General features: G+C 44.8%; 2 protein-coding genes across 3 annotated transcripts in view; one reads left to right on the top strand and one right to left on the bottom strand.

The window, feature by feature from the left end:
• FOXJ2 (forkhead box J2) overlaps positions 1-4025 on the top strand; it is a 32777-nt gene extending 28752 nt beyond the window's left edge. For both annotated transcript variants that reach the window (XM_080580295.1, XM_080580294.1), the window contains exon 11: positions 1473-4025. In XM_080580295.1, coding sequence (XP_080436421.1) covers positions 1473-1561 — 89 coding nt within the window. In that variant the 3' untranslated portion in view covers positions 1562-4025. The remainder of the gene's footprint in view (positions 1-1472) is intronic.
• C3AR1 (complement C3a receptor 1) lies at positions 3349-9529 on the bottom strand. The gene is made up of 2 exons (XM_080580314.1): positions 8593-9529; positions 3349-6792 (listed from the first exon to the last, which is right to left on the bottom strand). The coding sequence occupies exon 2, from the start codon at positions 6789-6791 to the stop codon at positions 5388-5390; it is 1404 nt and encodes a 467-aa protein (XP_080436440.1). The 5' UTR covers position 6792; positions 8593-9529; the 3' UTR covers positions 3349-5387.
• Positions 9530-14158: the final 4629 nt, after the last annotated feature.

Here is a 14158-nt window from a genome sequence, read left to right as displayed (position 1 = left end):
ACAGAGGTGCAAAACAACATCGCTTATTGGCTTGGCTCTGGTCAGCAGTGGGGCCCTTACCAAACATGGGGCAGCTTCTAGATCCTTCTCACAGAAGCCACCCCTATGGCCCCCTGCTACCAAAACCTTGCCACGTAAACCCACTACACATGGCTGTTCCTCAGAGGCTTCTCTTCACAATCAATCCATTCCCTACCACAGAGCGCAACACACCCGCCCTTCCTTCCCTGCCCATCTCTTCTGGAAAGCTTGTAGCCCTCTATTCCAGTGTTCCAGTTACGTGATTTGTCCCACCATGATTCCACGATAGCAATCAGGTCATATTTTTCTAATTGCACCATTGTTTCCAACTCCCCCTTGTTTCCCATGCTGTGTGCGTTGGTGTAGAGGCACTTCAGCTGGGCTATTGGTCTCATTGCATTTTCAGAGGAACCCTTCCTAACTGCTTTGGGACAGTTCTCCAGTATTTCTCTGTTGTTTCCTAAAGAGACAGTGTTCCCAGGTTCACTTCCATCACTCAGAGGTATGTCCCCTTCCCCTGCCGCATCTAGTTTAAAGCCCTGCTAATAAGGCCAGCCAGCTTGCTGCCCAGAACACTCTTGCCCCACCTGGCCAGGTGCGCCTCATCTAGTGTCAGTGTGCCCAGTCTCTCAAAAGTACCTCTGAGCTTGTAGGACCTTGAGCTTAACACCAGCCTCGCAGCCAATTGTTCACTCGGTCCATTCATCTCCTCCTTCTTGGGTCCCAGTCACCAACTGGGAGGATAGAGGAGAACGCTACTTGCACTCCTGATCACTTCAACATCTTTCTGAGGGACATAAAGTCCTTTTTTATATTTCAGAATCTCTTTGTTGCAGTCTCATTTGATCCTACATGAAAGAGTAGGAATGGGTGATAGTCTTCAGACCCCACCAGGCTTGGTAGCCTCTTCATAATATCACAAATGCAAGAACTGGTTCCCAAGTCCTCTATGCATTTCTCCCAAAACAAAGTGCTTCTCTGATGAAGCACTGAGGGTAGAGAGAGATTGGACTGCAAGGGACCCTCCATTAGTACTCCGGCAGGGTTTAGAATTTCAAGGAAAAAAAAATTTTTTTCACCTCACATAAATCATCTTACAGTCCAGTCTCACCTTCAGTTGGTTGCTCGAAGGAAAAATTACATGAGAAGTTTCTGTGGCCGAAGTCCTTTGTATTCTATCAGCAATTAGCTGGGAGGAAAGTTAAGGAAGCTGAGACTGAACCTCTGTAGAAGCTGCTGTGGAGAATTTCACAGCACACCACCTACAGACATTAGTAGGTGCTGTCTGACGGTAAGAAATTCATGCCAGTAGTGTTCTTGCTTGTTAAACTGTTGGAAAGAAGTCCACAATGCTTCTATGATTTCTTTGGCCAAAGGCCTGCTGTAAAAAAGTACAACGTTTTTTCTTCTAACTGTTCTTTCCCTTTCTCTCTCTTTTTTTTTTGGCTCAGCTCACCATCTGGTCCCTCGGCCTCCAGGGCCTCCTCCAGGTGCCAATGAGGAAATCCCCGATGATTTCGACTGGGACTTGATCACTTAGCGAGTTACAGACTTAAGAGCCCGTCCTTTGTGAAGGACGCGGGAGGCGAGGGGGACATGGGGTGAATGGTGCTGCACCACCTTCCCCAGCCTCCCTACCTTGCCTGTATATAGATATATATTCTCTATCTCCGCCAGAGAAGCCACCGCAAGATGCTGCCGAAGATAATCCTTCCTTGCGTCCTGTTTTATCTTTTTTCTTCTTTTGTTTATTATTATTATTATTATTATTGTTATTATCAATAATTGAGCACAGCCCTTCCCCTCCTCTGGTGGCCTCGGACGCATCAGATTGACTCTTTCATGTTGCGTGGTGCCCTATGGAGGGCAGAAAGATGGTTCCTTGGTGCCACGAAAAGACCTCGGAAGGTTGAATCCTCGAGTGCATCTTTCTCTGCCTCCATCATTTTGCGTTTAACAATCCCTCTTTCCCTTCAAGGTGGCCAGTGAATCTGTTATATTGGCTACCGGAGTGAGAGAGTCTAGTGGACCCTGGGAGCCTGTAGTTATGTTGTTTCTTAAATGTTGTAAAGGTCGGGGGCTAAAGGGACACTGGAGGGGTGATCTTAGCTCTGTGAACTTTCTCGCACCCGCAGAAAAAGCAAGAAAAGTAGTAGATATCCCAAGTACAAAGAGAGGGTAATCTCTGAAGTAGGGAGAACAGAGCTGAGCTGGGAGGGAAGACCTGAGTTTGGAGAAATGAGAATGTAGCAGATGCAGGTTTCAGAATGCAGTGCCATCTGTGAGGACCAAGAACGGTTTTGAGGGAATCCTGACCTGTTTTGTACACTGCCTTTTGCAGTCTCCAGGGAGGTGAAGTCTGCATACCCATCAGGTAAAAGAAGCAGTCAGGGGGTGTCACGATGCAGCGAAGTCTGTTCCCCAAAGCTTTTAATTTCACCCCCCACAACCAACCCTTCAAGCCTTTTTTCAAAATACGCAGTGAGACTCTCACTTGCATATACAAATTCAGAATTTTTCTCACTATCAGTATTTGTTCAGTTTGTTCAGTTGTTATTTGGCCCTCTCCCCCTTGCACTTTTTTGGAGACTGTCCTTGCCTGTGGCTTGAAAATGACGACAGGTGTCTTGCTGCATAGGTGTAAATTCTTAGTCAGTGGTTCCACTTTGTGAACGGGCGAACGGTGGGAAGAGGAAGCTGCTGCTCAGAACAGAGGTGAATTAGGGGACTTCTGGTCAAGGGGCTTGAACCCTCTGGTCAAGTAAGTGGGAGGCCCTTACAAGTGATTTTTGTAAGAGATGCATTAGAAGAGAGGACGAAGTGGGGCAGATTGTTAAACTGAACAGCCGGAGTATAGTACAGTATAAAATGAGGAGGGTGGGTCAAACCCTTGCAGTTCAGCTGGGGAGATAGATGATGGAATAGAGTGTAAATCCCAATTGATGGGTTCTGTTGGCACTTGCAAATCAGGAAGGCAGAAAAGGTGCAGGAGCAGGAGTGAGTGTTGAGATGTCTCCTCTCCTAAACTGTGTCCTTTGTTCCCCTTTTTGCTGGTATGGCTCTGTTCTGTCAAACCTTTTGTTTCCTTTACATGTTTTATAAAGCCTCCCCCCAGACTTTATTCCCTGTTTACCAATGAAGGGAACAAGACACACAAAATATCATGGCGGCTTGACGTACCTGGGGCAGAGGAGGTAATAACCTCTACTCTGACTGAAGGAAGGTGGGGAACTAACATTGCTTTTTAAATTTGCTGTAGGGATGAACCAATTGGATCTTTGTCAGGGAAGTGGACAGAGTCTCATTGTATTGGGGAGGGGGGGGATGGGACTTTTTTTCTTTTTTTTTTTTCTTTTTTAAGTGTGTGTGTGGGGGGAGTTCATCGTTGAGTGTTTCCAAGAGAAATGAGGAATTCCAGAACCAACTTCAACATGGAGTCAGCTGTTATCTCTGCTGCCTCGGGATGGGAACGACACAACTTGGAAGCATGTGTGATTGGTTTTCTGTGGAATGTGGCACCAGAGACAACCTCTTGTTGGTGCCAGTTAGTGCTTTGCAGAGGATGTTACTGAGAGCCGGCCCTGTGGATATCTGAAACCACCAGAAGAAAAAACAAGAAAGATGGCTCCTTCTGCATATCCAAGTGCTCCTCATTTGCATATTTGCCTCATTTGCATATTCAATCGCTCTTCATTTGCATATGTAAATATGTGCCGGTCAGTGTGCAAATTAGCCTCATTCCTCTGTCCCTGAAATAAATGTGCATTGTTAGTGTGTGGGAAGGCATCGGGTTGGCTACACGGAGCTCTGCGCTGCAAGCTGGTAGCAGCCTGCGGGGAGCGAAGGGATGCAAGCCTGTCCTGGGGAGCTCTTGCAGGCCCTTCCGCAGTGGTGTGGCCCACAATGTTTTGTTCAATGGTCAGGGAGAGAGGGGTGTGGTCTCACAAGTTTATTTTTGTGCATGCTTTCTTAATAAAAAGAAAAAGTGAATGTTTATGGTTTAACTGTTTTGGTGCCAGTATTGAATTTCTTATGGCGGTGCCTGACAGGTGGGCTTGGAAAATTGCCAGTTACCTTGTTACCAGCTACCTTGGAAATAGCCATGTCCACACCCAAATTCTAACTTAGCAGCTTGCACCTGTATGTACATTGACAACCTAAGAAGTTTAGGTTGCAGGAGAAAGACTCAAAAGTCCCTGTAGCTGCCTGTCTTCCCAAAACTGCGATCAGTGAGTCTTTCAACTCACACATTTTCCAGAAAGGCAATGGAAACTATACCGTGGCTTAGTTGCTTGTCATAGCATTTATTGACCTTACTCCTTAAACCACATCCTTAGAGTGCTTAATAAGGAGCAGGGAACATTCAAGCCTGGGGAACACCCCTAAAAAGTCTGATTGGAAGCAATTTTTATCCTCCCCTACAATAAAGACATAAGCACATCTCTCTTCTAGAGAACAGGACATCACTGAGCTGAAAGAGGCTAGTTCTCCACCTTCCTGGGAGTCAGACTAGAGGTTATCACTTCTCAATTCCAAAGTTTTCCCAACTGCGTGATAGTCCAGCAGCCATCTAATCTAGTTCATCAGTGAAGGCAGCTGCTCAAATTCTGCTTGTGATATCCTAAAATGCTGTATGGACATTTGGGTCGTTTCAGGCCACCTCCAGAAAGGAAAGTTTGGGACTACTGGTGGAGTGAATGTTGGGGAGACAGTGAGTGAGTGCATGCTTATGAACATAGTTATACAGTGTGAACTGGGCCAGTTACTACTGTACAGTGATGTATTTGTTGGGATAAAGAGATATCTTGGTCATCTACCAGGGCATGAAAGTCTGTTAAATGCAGCTCACTGGGACAAGTTCTGATGTACTGCTGTAAGAAAATGTAGTGCTTCCCTCTAGGTTTGTCTTCAGAAAAAACCCTCTCAGGCCCCAGTATAGTCAAATGAGAGGAAAGGTGGGATGGTGGATTCCAAGGAAAGACACCATTGTTGATTTCATCTGCATTTTATCAGAGACAGGAGATGCAGAACATCTATAGTAGACATATGCAAATAACCGATGAGTTCCTTATCTAGCAATTCAGAAGTTAAACTACATGATCCCACCACAAATCGTTCACCAAGCCTACTTTAAAGTACTCTGGGTCTCCTGTTTCACCAGAGTCATCTGTCAAAAGATTATTACTCTTGGTATTTCCAGCTTCCACTCTCTTTATCGCAAGACATAAAGGGCATTTGCTGATGCGATCTGAACCATCTCAGTGCCCTGTGTGCAGATACGTTGATTGATCAGATGTGTTGGAGCAAAAAAAAAGCAGAGAATTGATGTACAGAGCTCGCTCTTTCTGCATTGGTGAAGTCCTGCATTAGACTGTGCTGCTAACATCCTTGTCCGTTGAAGTCTTGCTTTTGGCGAAGGAGAAAGGGGTTGAATGTGTTGGTTCATCAGTAAAGGCTCCTTCCAGGACTCCTTGCACTGTTTGCTGTGCCTTTGCCCTGAAGTCCCGACCCACAAAAACATAGAGCAGAGGGTTTATGCAGCTGTTAGCATATGCAAGTGCTGTAGAGATGTGATCCCAGAGGATCAGTAACTTCAGTCCTGTTCCAGGAGTAGCTACAAGGAACAGAATCCCAACTACATGGTATGGAACCCAACAGATGAAGAATGCAGCTACCACAAGCGTGATTGTTCGCAGCATCTTGCCTTGTGGCTTATGAAACTGACTTGCACGCATTCTGAAAGCAATAAGAGCATAGCAGACTGTCATTACGACAAAGGGGACCATGAAGCCGAAGACAGCCCTAGTTATTATCATTAAGGTGAAGGGTACAGGATAATGATCCACATCAAAATTTCCCAGTGAGTCATTACCACTGTAGTCACTGTAAAAATCAAGCAAAACATCAGGAAGGTCAAGTAGATTTAAATGGAGGTCAGCATTGGATGGTACAGACAAGTTAGTATTAGGTAGATCACTACCAGATTCCAATAGCCTGATGTCAGGATAGGCAGTGGAAGTTAATAGGGAGTGCACATCTACAGAGGCATACAAATGGTGAGCTGCTGTGGTTGCGTCTTTGTTGGTGGTTATACTCTTTGCCTGGAAATCTGGATAATTGTCAGCAGGCTGATGAGTGAAGATGGTGCTAGCATACATGATAGTCGGTACTAAAGTTGAGTTTTGTTCCAATAACTTAGTTATAGGATCAATGTCATCCATATAATCTAGCATTTCATTATCTCCAAAATTGTACCCACACTCAGTTTTGCCATCTTTGTTGACGATCTCACGGTAGTGAAAGACAGGACAGCAGAAAATGAGGGCCAGGATCCATATGCCACTGCATACTAGTGATATAAATTTCACCGTTCGATGATTTTGACACCAGACAGGTTTCATCACAAGGAGGCACCGGTCAATGCTGATTGCCATGAGCAGAAAAACACTAGCAAACATGGTGAAGATTATGGTCGTTGGAATGATTTTGCAGAGGAACCAACCATATGGCCAGTGTTCATGGAGAGACAAGTGAACAATGTAGAATGGCAAAGATAAGCAGCACACGAAGTCAGCCACAGCAAGGTTTAGGAACCAGACAATGTTCACAGACCTTTTCATTTTCAGACCAGCTACCCAGATAACCAACCCATTGCCTGGAATACCTATGATGAAAACGAGGATGAAGATAGCAAGGGAGCCAATGGTTTCTGGTGCATAATGTACAGCAGCCTGTTCATGTGAACTGCTATTAATCAGGAGTGGAGGCATTCTGTAGTTGTAAAACAGAAAGCAAATTAGTAGGCAATTCATACTCCCCATTTTTTTTTTTAAATCTGTACTGAAGTATCTCTGAGGAAACAGTACTGACCTGGCTGGATACAAAGGCATCAGTCTATACTAGTTTGTGCTAAAGACTTACTTCTACTGATCTGACCGTTCTACAGCTTCATCATTCTCATGGTGGCTAAGCTATCTAAGTCGCACTATTCAAACAGGGTTTTTGTATATGTACTTATGTTCTATTTCTGTCACCCTTTTTGATTTCAGTCTGGTTCTTTTTACTCTCCACTCTAAAATGGAGCTCTCACTTTACTCATGCCCACACAATCACCAGGTGTCTTTCCTGATTGACTTCCAGCTTTGCACGTAATTTTCTTCTTCAGAAAGACATTTAAGTTCCTTTTTAAGTTCCAGAAAGCATTTTAGTTCCTTTTCTCTTTAAAATGAACAGTTTCTTTTCCTGGCATAACCAGTGAAATAGGTTTAGGTTGAGAAAGCAATGTTTGTTTTAATGAAAGGCCCCTGCTCTACTTTCTTGACATCATAAATAGAACAGACAGGACAGCAACAATGCTTGCTAAAGGATATTTTTTAGGGAAGTCTCAGTAAAGCACTTCCTTCTTGCTTTTCTAGCCTATGTATCTGTGTTCTGAGCTCTCTGCTAGATCCTTGAAAAGGTAGTCTTGATGAGCAGAAAGACAAGAAATTAGTCGTTTAAGAATGACAGAGATTTAGTTATAGAAAGACAAAATACAGAACAATAGTAATGTTCTTGAGCCCATTAGGTGTCAAAAGCTGTCCTATTGCATGACAACAAAACTGAGCCACAATACAATTCAGTGTGTTTTTAAAACTATGAAAAGTGGCAATGGAAATACTAATTATTCAATCATTCTTGGACTTAGATACTAGTAAATTAAGAAGGAAAAGTGAAGAAATCTAGAAAAGACAAGATAGGTCCGAGAGAAAAAGCCTAATATTTATCCTGTAGGCATTAACAGAACTGGTTATAAAACCCTTGTTAACTAAACCCTTGCCAAATCAATGAAGACAGTGTTGTTGCTGTATGGTCCCTAAAAGCGTTACTAGAAGGCAAGGAAACCGCATAGGCGAGAGCTGAATACAGCCTGCGGAAGCAACAGAGGAGACATGAATAAGACAGCTAAGACCAATTCTACTTAAACCTCCATGCCAGTACTTAGATGCCAGTCAGGGATTGTTGTGTGCAGGACTAAATCTACAATAGTATTAAAAGATCTGAATAATCAAATTCTTTCTTGCATAACATGTAGTCTAAATGTGGAGTGATGCACGTGTTCAAACTTTCACCACAAAGAAAATGAGATAGTTGCAACAGACATTGTGATTTATCTTTTTTGTAACAATTGCTCACAGGCTTAGGTGAGGGTGACCCATGAAGAAAGCTATGAAATAAGTTCCTGGAAGGCAACTACGGTATTAACTTAAAATTCTAACAAGTTTGTTCAATTTCCTGTGATGTTGTTGTTACATGCAGAAGCACCTTTACCAGGAACAACTGGAGAAAAGTGCTGCAGAAGCTGAATCTGGCTGCCTCCCCATATAGCTACAGAAGATGGTATGAAGAGGGCAGGGAATCAAGGAATGCTGTAAAGACGGTAATGCTGTCCACAGTATGTTTTCCGGAGTGTTAGGAGGGCTACTATACGGTTATGAAGATGGAAACAGGAATTGGAGGGAGAACAGAGGCTTTTAGAAGTGAACAGTAAAAAACTGCAAGCTGAAGAGGAAAGCAGAATTCTGTACCTACCCCGGCAAAACAGCTATTTCGGTGTGTCAGGGAGCGAGAACCATCAGTCCTGTCTCTGAAGTGACTGAAAAAAAAAGAAACGCTCAAAATATTTTAGGAACTGCTTTTTTCCTCTGTGTACATGTATATGCAAACTACCCTTTCCGCCCTGAAGGAAATGCTTACGATGACTCATATTTGAAGTTTTAGAACGCAATTGGCTGGTAAAATAGCTAAATAAAACCAACCAAGCAAGCAAGCAAACAAAACCTTTCAGCACTGTCAAAATAAAATATTGTCCCGAGTCAAAGAATAACAGGAAGCTAGGGAGTGATAAGCACAGACACATTCTTTATTATATAGTTTCCATAAGACAACACAAGATCACAATAGCAAATCAGATGTCTTGCCTATTGGCATAACACTGACTTTTTCTTCATGTAAATCATAAATACAAACACCACCATGATATCATTAGGTGTCTGAGCTACTGTTTTATAGCCATTTCATCTTTTGACATATCGGCGCATTCATGTATCTAATCCCATTTCTTATCATTCTGGATTCTTATCAATCCAGATAAGCTTCTGTCCCAGCCTGAGACAGTTTAGTTCTCCAAACATAGAAGATTGTACTCAACAAACCGTAATCTTTTCTTTTTTTTTGGGGGTGTGTGTGTGTGTTAAAGAAAGAACTTGACTGATGAAAAGCTGGAAGTGGTTAGCTGAAATGCTGATACCACAAAATGTATCCACCCTATAAGAAAAGGTAAGGCATTTAAAATGTGTAGCAATAGGGTTCCTCTCCAACACACCCGATTTGGGAAATCAAGAGACTGCTAGCAGAAATGGCAAAGCCCAGACATAAAAGATTTGGCCTCAGTATTTTGGTTTGGAACTGGAAAGTGAGCGAGGATTGTGGAGAGTTCTGCTCCTGGGCATGTTATCTGTTCTGTGAAACACATAAATGCAGACTCAAAAAAAAAAAAAAAAAAGTGACCATATGACCATAAACAGGAAGGCAGTCCGGAAATGGGCTGTTCCCCCAAAGATGCATGGGCTGTCAGCAGCCCACAAAGACAATTCCTCTAGCTGTATCTATTCTCAGCTGCCATCTTTCCTGAGAGAATCCTGAGACCCTGAGAAAGTCATCTGAGAGCTGAATGAACTGACCTGTTGAAAGAAGCGTATTCCTATTGGCTTCTACTGGTCAAGGGATGCACAGCCTTTTCACCAGCATATGACTTGCTAGCTCTAGTTAAAACCTCTCTTGCAAGAAGGTCCTTCGCTACCAGTTGTTTCGGCTCTGATTCCTCCAGCTACAACCTCTCCCTTGCAGCCAACCTTATCACAGCAAGCACTGTATCTTTTGTCCCAACCAGCTCATTCTGGAGAGTGAAGATGATGAGGTACCTCTGTATGTTTCCAAGCCAATGAAACTTTCAAGCAGTTTAACTTTGAACAGTTTTACACCTCAGAATGAAGGGGTTAATGATGTGGCCACTAAACGGACATGGTGCAAGAAGGAAGGAAGACATTTTGTCACTTTCAGAAAATGATTATTCAGATCAAACCAGACCTTTGACTTGCAGCTGTGATATTAATCCCAAATCACCATACTATGATGACGATCATCTTTTCATCTCTTCTGGATCTCTCCCTTCCCCAGCTGGGAAACAGAGTTATCTTAGGAAGGCTGTATTTCACAGAATCATAGAATAGTTGAAGTTGGAGAGGACCTTTGGAGGCTGTCTAGTACACCTCACTGCTCAAAGCAGGATCAGCTAGAGCAAATTACCTAGGACTCTATTGTTTTGATATCTCCACAGAAGGAGACTCCCCAGCCTCTCTGGACAATCTGTTCCAGTGGTCAACCACCCTCACAATTAAAAAAAAAATAATTTATTTTGTGTTCAGACAATTTCCCAATTCAGTTTGTGCCCACTGTTCCTTTTCCTGTCACCAGACACCACTGAGAAGAGTCTGGCTCCATCTTCTTTACACGCTCCAATCAGAGAGTTACACACATTTATAAGATCCCCCTGAGTCTTCTCTTCCCCATGCTGGACAGATTCAGCTGTCACAGCCCTTACTTGCATGAAGGATGTTCTAGTCCTTTAATCATCTTACTGGATCTTCACAAGTCTCTGCTATGTCCATGTCTCCGTTGTACTGGGGAGCCCAGAACAGCACCTAACACTCTAGATGTGGCCTCACCAATACTGAGTAGAGGAGGAGGATCACTTCCCTCTGCTGACACTTGTCCTAACATAGCCGTGGGTGCTGTTGGCCTTAATTGCCATTGGGGCATTAGGGTGCATTGCTGGCTTATGCTCAGCTTTTTGTCCACCAGGATCACAAGGTCACCATTCCCTGCAGCGCTGCTTTCCAGACAGTCCTAAGAACGTACTGGTGCATGGGATTGTTCTTTGTCAGGATAAGGCCTTTGTAGGTCCCTCTGTTGAATTTCATGATGTTCTTGTCCGCTCAGTTCTTCAGCCTGTCCAGGTACCTCTGAATGCCAGCAAAGCCGTCTGATGTGTCAGCTAGATTTGTACCATCAGCAGACTTGTAGAGAGCCTGCTTCATCTTCCTAGCGTTGAGTTAAACAATACCAGAACCAGGGCTGACTGCTGCCAGATACCACTAGTGACCTGCAATTAGTCAGATTTAGCTCTTCTGACCACCACTTTCTGAGCCCACCAGGTCAAACACTTTTCAGTCCACCTCACTGTTCACTTATCTAGCCCATCCTCCATCAATGTGTCTATAAGGATGATCATACTGAAATTTATCTTGTATAGATTCAGCTGGCCCCCATAACCAATCGACTAAAACCTTAACGTGAGCTACAATTTACTTTGCTTTTTCAGGTTTATTACAAAACTGTAAGTCTACTAGTTACTAAATAGTTGCACCCATTCAGAATCATAGAATCCTAGAAAGGTTTGGGTGGAAGAGACCTTAAAGATCATCTAGTTCCAACCCCCATGCCATGGGCAGGGACACCTCCTGTTAGAGCAGGTTGCTCAAAGCCCCATTCAACCTGGCCTTCAGCACTTCCAGAGAGGGGTCTCACAAACAACTCTGGGCAAGCTCTTCCAGTGTCTAACTACCCTCAGAGTGAAGAATTTCTTCCTTACATCTAACCTAAATCTACCTTCTTTTGGTTTAAAACTGTTATCCTTTGTCCTATCACTACACTCCTTGACAGAGTCTCTCCCCAGCTTTCCTGTAGGCCCCCTTTAGGCACTGGAAGGCCACTGTAAGGTCTTCCCAGATCCTTCTCTTCTCCAGGCTGAACAACCCCAACACCCTCAGTTTATTCTTCATAGGAGAGGTGCTCCAGCCCTCTGATCATCTATGTGGCCTCCTCTGGACCCACTCTAACAGGCCTATATCCTTCTTGCATTGGGGGTCCCAGAGCTGAACACGGTAGTCTATGTAGGGTCTCACGAGAGCAGAGTAGAGGGGGAGACTCACTTCCCTTGACCTGCTGGCTACACTTCGTTTGATGCAGCTCAGGATACAGTTAGCTTTCTGGGATGCAACAGCATATTGCTGGCTCATATTCAGTTTTCCATCCAACAAGACCCCTAAATTCTTCTCCATAGGGCTGCTCTCAATGCACTCATCACCCAGCCTGCATTCATGCTTGTGACTGCTCCGACCCACGTGCAGGACCTTGCCCTTGGCCTCAATGAACTTCATGAAGTTTGCATGGGCTCACCACTCAAGCCTGTCCAGATCCCTTTGGATGGCATCCCTTCCTTGTAGCATATCAACACTCAGCTTGGTGTTGTCTGCAGACTTGCTGAGGGTGCACTCAATCCCACTGTTCACATCTCCAACAAAGATGTTAAATAATACTGGTCCCAATACCATACAATCATAAAATCATGGACACACAAAGTTGGAAAGGACCTACAAGATCATCTAGTCCAACCGTCCTCCTATCACCAATACTACCCACTAAGCTATTAAATCATATCTCGTAGCACCTCGTCCAGGTGCTTCTTGAACACCGCGAGGGACAGTGACTCCGCCACCTCCCTGGGCAGGCCGTTCCAGTTCCTGAACACTCTTTGAGAGAAAAAGTTTTTCCTGATACCTAATCTAAATCTCCCCAGGCAACTTGTGGCCATTTCCTTGAGTCCTATGATTAGTCATCTGGGAGAAGAGGCTGACCCCCTCCTCATCACAACCTCCCTTCAGGAAGTTGTAGAGTGCAATGAGGTCTCTCCTGAGCCTCCTCTTCTCCAGGCTAAACAATCCCAGCTCCCTCAGCCACTCCTCATAAGACTTGTGCTCCAGACCCCTCACCAGTTTTGTTGCCCTTCTCTGGACATGCTCCAGGGCCTCGATGTCCTTCTTGTAGCGAGGGGCCCAAAACTGAACACAGTACTCAAGGTGCAGCCTCACCAGAGTAGAGTACAGGGGGACGATCACCTCTCTGCTCCTGCTGGCTACACTATTTCTAATAAAGGGCAGGATGCTGTTGGCCTTCTTGGCCACCTGGGCAGACTGTTGGCTCATGTTCAGCCAGGCATCAATCAACACTCCCAGGTCCTTTTCCTCTTCACAGTCTTCTAGCCAATCTGCCCCAAGCCTATAGCGTTGCATGGGTTGTTGTGGCCAAAGTGCAGGACCCGGCACTTGGCCTTGTTGAACCTCATCCCATTCACCTCATCCCAGCAATTCAGCCTATCCAGGTCCCTCTGAAGGGCCACCCTGCCCTCAGGCAGATCGACACTACCTCCCAACCTGGTGTCATCTGCAAACTTACTGAGGGTACACTCAATCCCCTCATCTAGGTCATCAATAAAGATATTAAACAAGATAGGCCCCAGTACCGACCCCTGGGGGACACCACTTGTAACGAGACACCAGCTGGACTTAACTCTATTAGTCACTACCCGCTGGGCACGTCCCTCCAGCCAGTTCTTTACCCAGAGAAGAGTATACCTGTTCAGGCCACGGGCAGCCAGTTTCCCCAGGAGAATACTGTGGGAGACCGTGTCAAAGGCTTTGCTGAAGTCTAGGTAGACTGCATCAACAGCCTTTCCCTCATCTACCAGTCTGGTCACACGGTCATAGAAGGAGATGAGGTTGGACAAGCACGACCTGCCTTTCATGAACCCGTGCTGGCTGGGCCTGATCCCCTGAATGCCACGGACGTGCCAGTCACACTGGCAAGCCTCCAATCCCCTGGGACCTCTCCAGATAACCAGGAATGCTCGTAGATGGTGGAAAGCGGCTTGGCAACTACCTCCACCAGCTCCCTCAGCACCCTAGTGTGAAGCCCATCTGGTCCCATGGACTTGTGACGTTCCAGATGGAGGAGCAGGTCTCTAGCTGTCTCTTCCTGAATCACGGGCTGATTCTCTACCTGAATCACAAGGGACTTCCAGGTCAGTGAGTAAAGTACCCTGAGGATAACTGATCCGACTATTAAAGACACATGTAAGAAGACGTTGAGAACCTCAGCTTTTTCCTTATCCTCAGTGATCATATTTCCTGCTGCATCAAGTAAAGGACAGAAATTCCCCTTGGTTCTTCTCTTACTGTTAATATATTTGTAAAAGGGT

The sequence above is a fragment of the Anser brachyrhynchus genome, assembly GCF_964034855.1.
Source record: "Anser brachyrhynchus genome assembly, chromosome: 1".
In the NCBI taxonomy this organism is placed as follows: Eukaryota; Metazoa; Chordata; class Aves; order Anseriformes; family Anatidae; genus Anser; species Anser brachyrhynchus.
The sequence above is the reverse complement of the archived record's forward strand: the minus strand, read 5'-3'. Positions and strand labels throughout refer to the sequence as shown.

What these genes read in the sequence shown, in the direction of transcription:
- C3AR1 (XM_080580314.1), bottom strand. Translation starts at nt 6,791, where the DNA reads ATGCCTCCACTCCTGATTAATAGCAGTTCACATGAACAGGCTGCTGTA.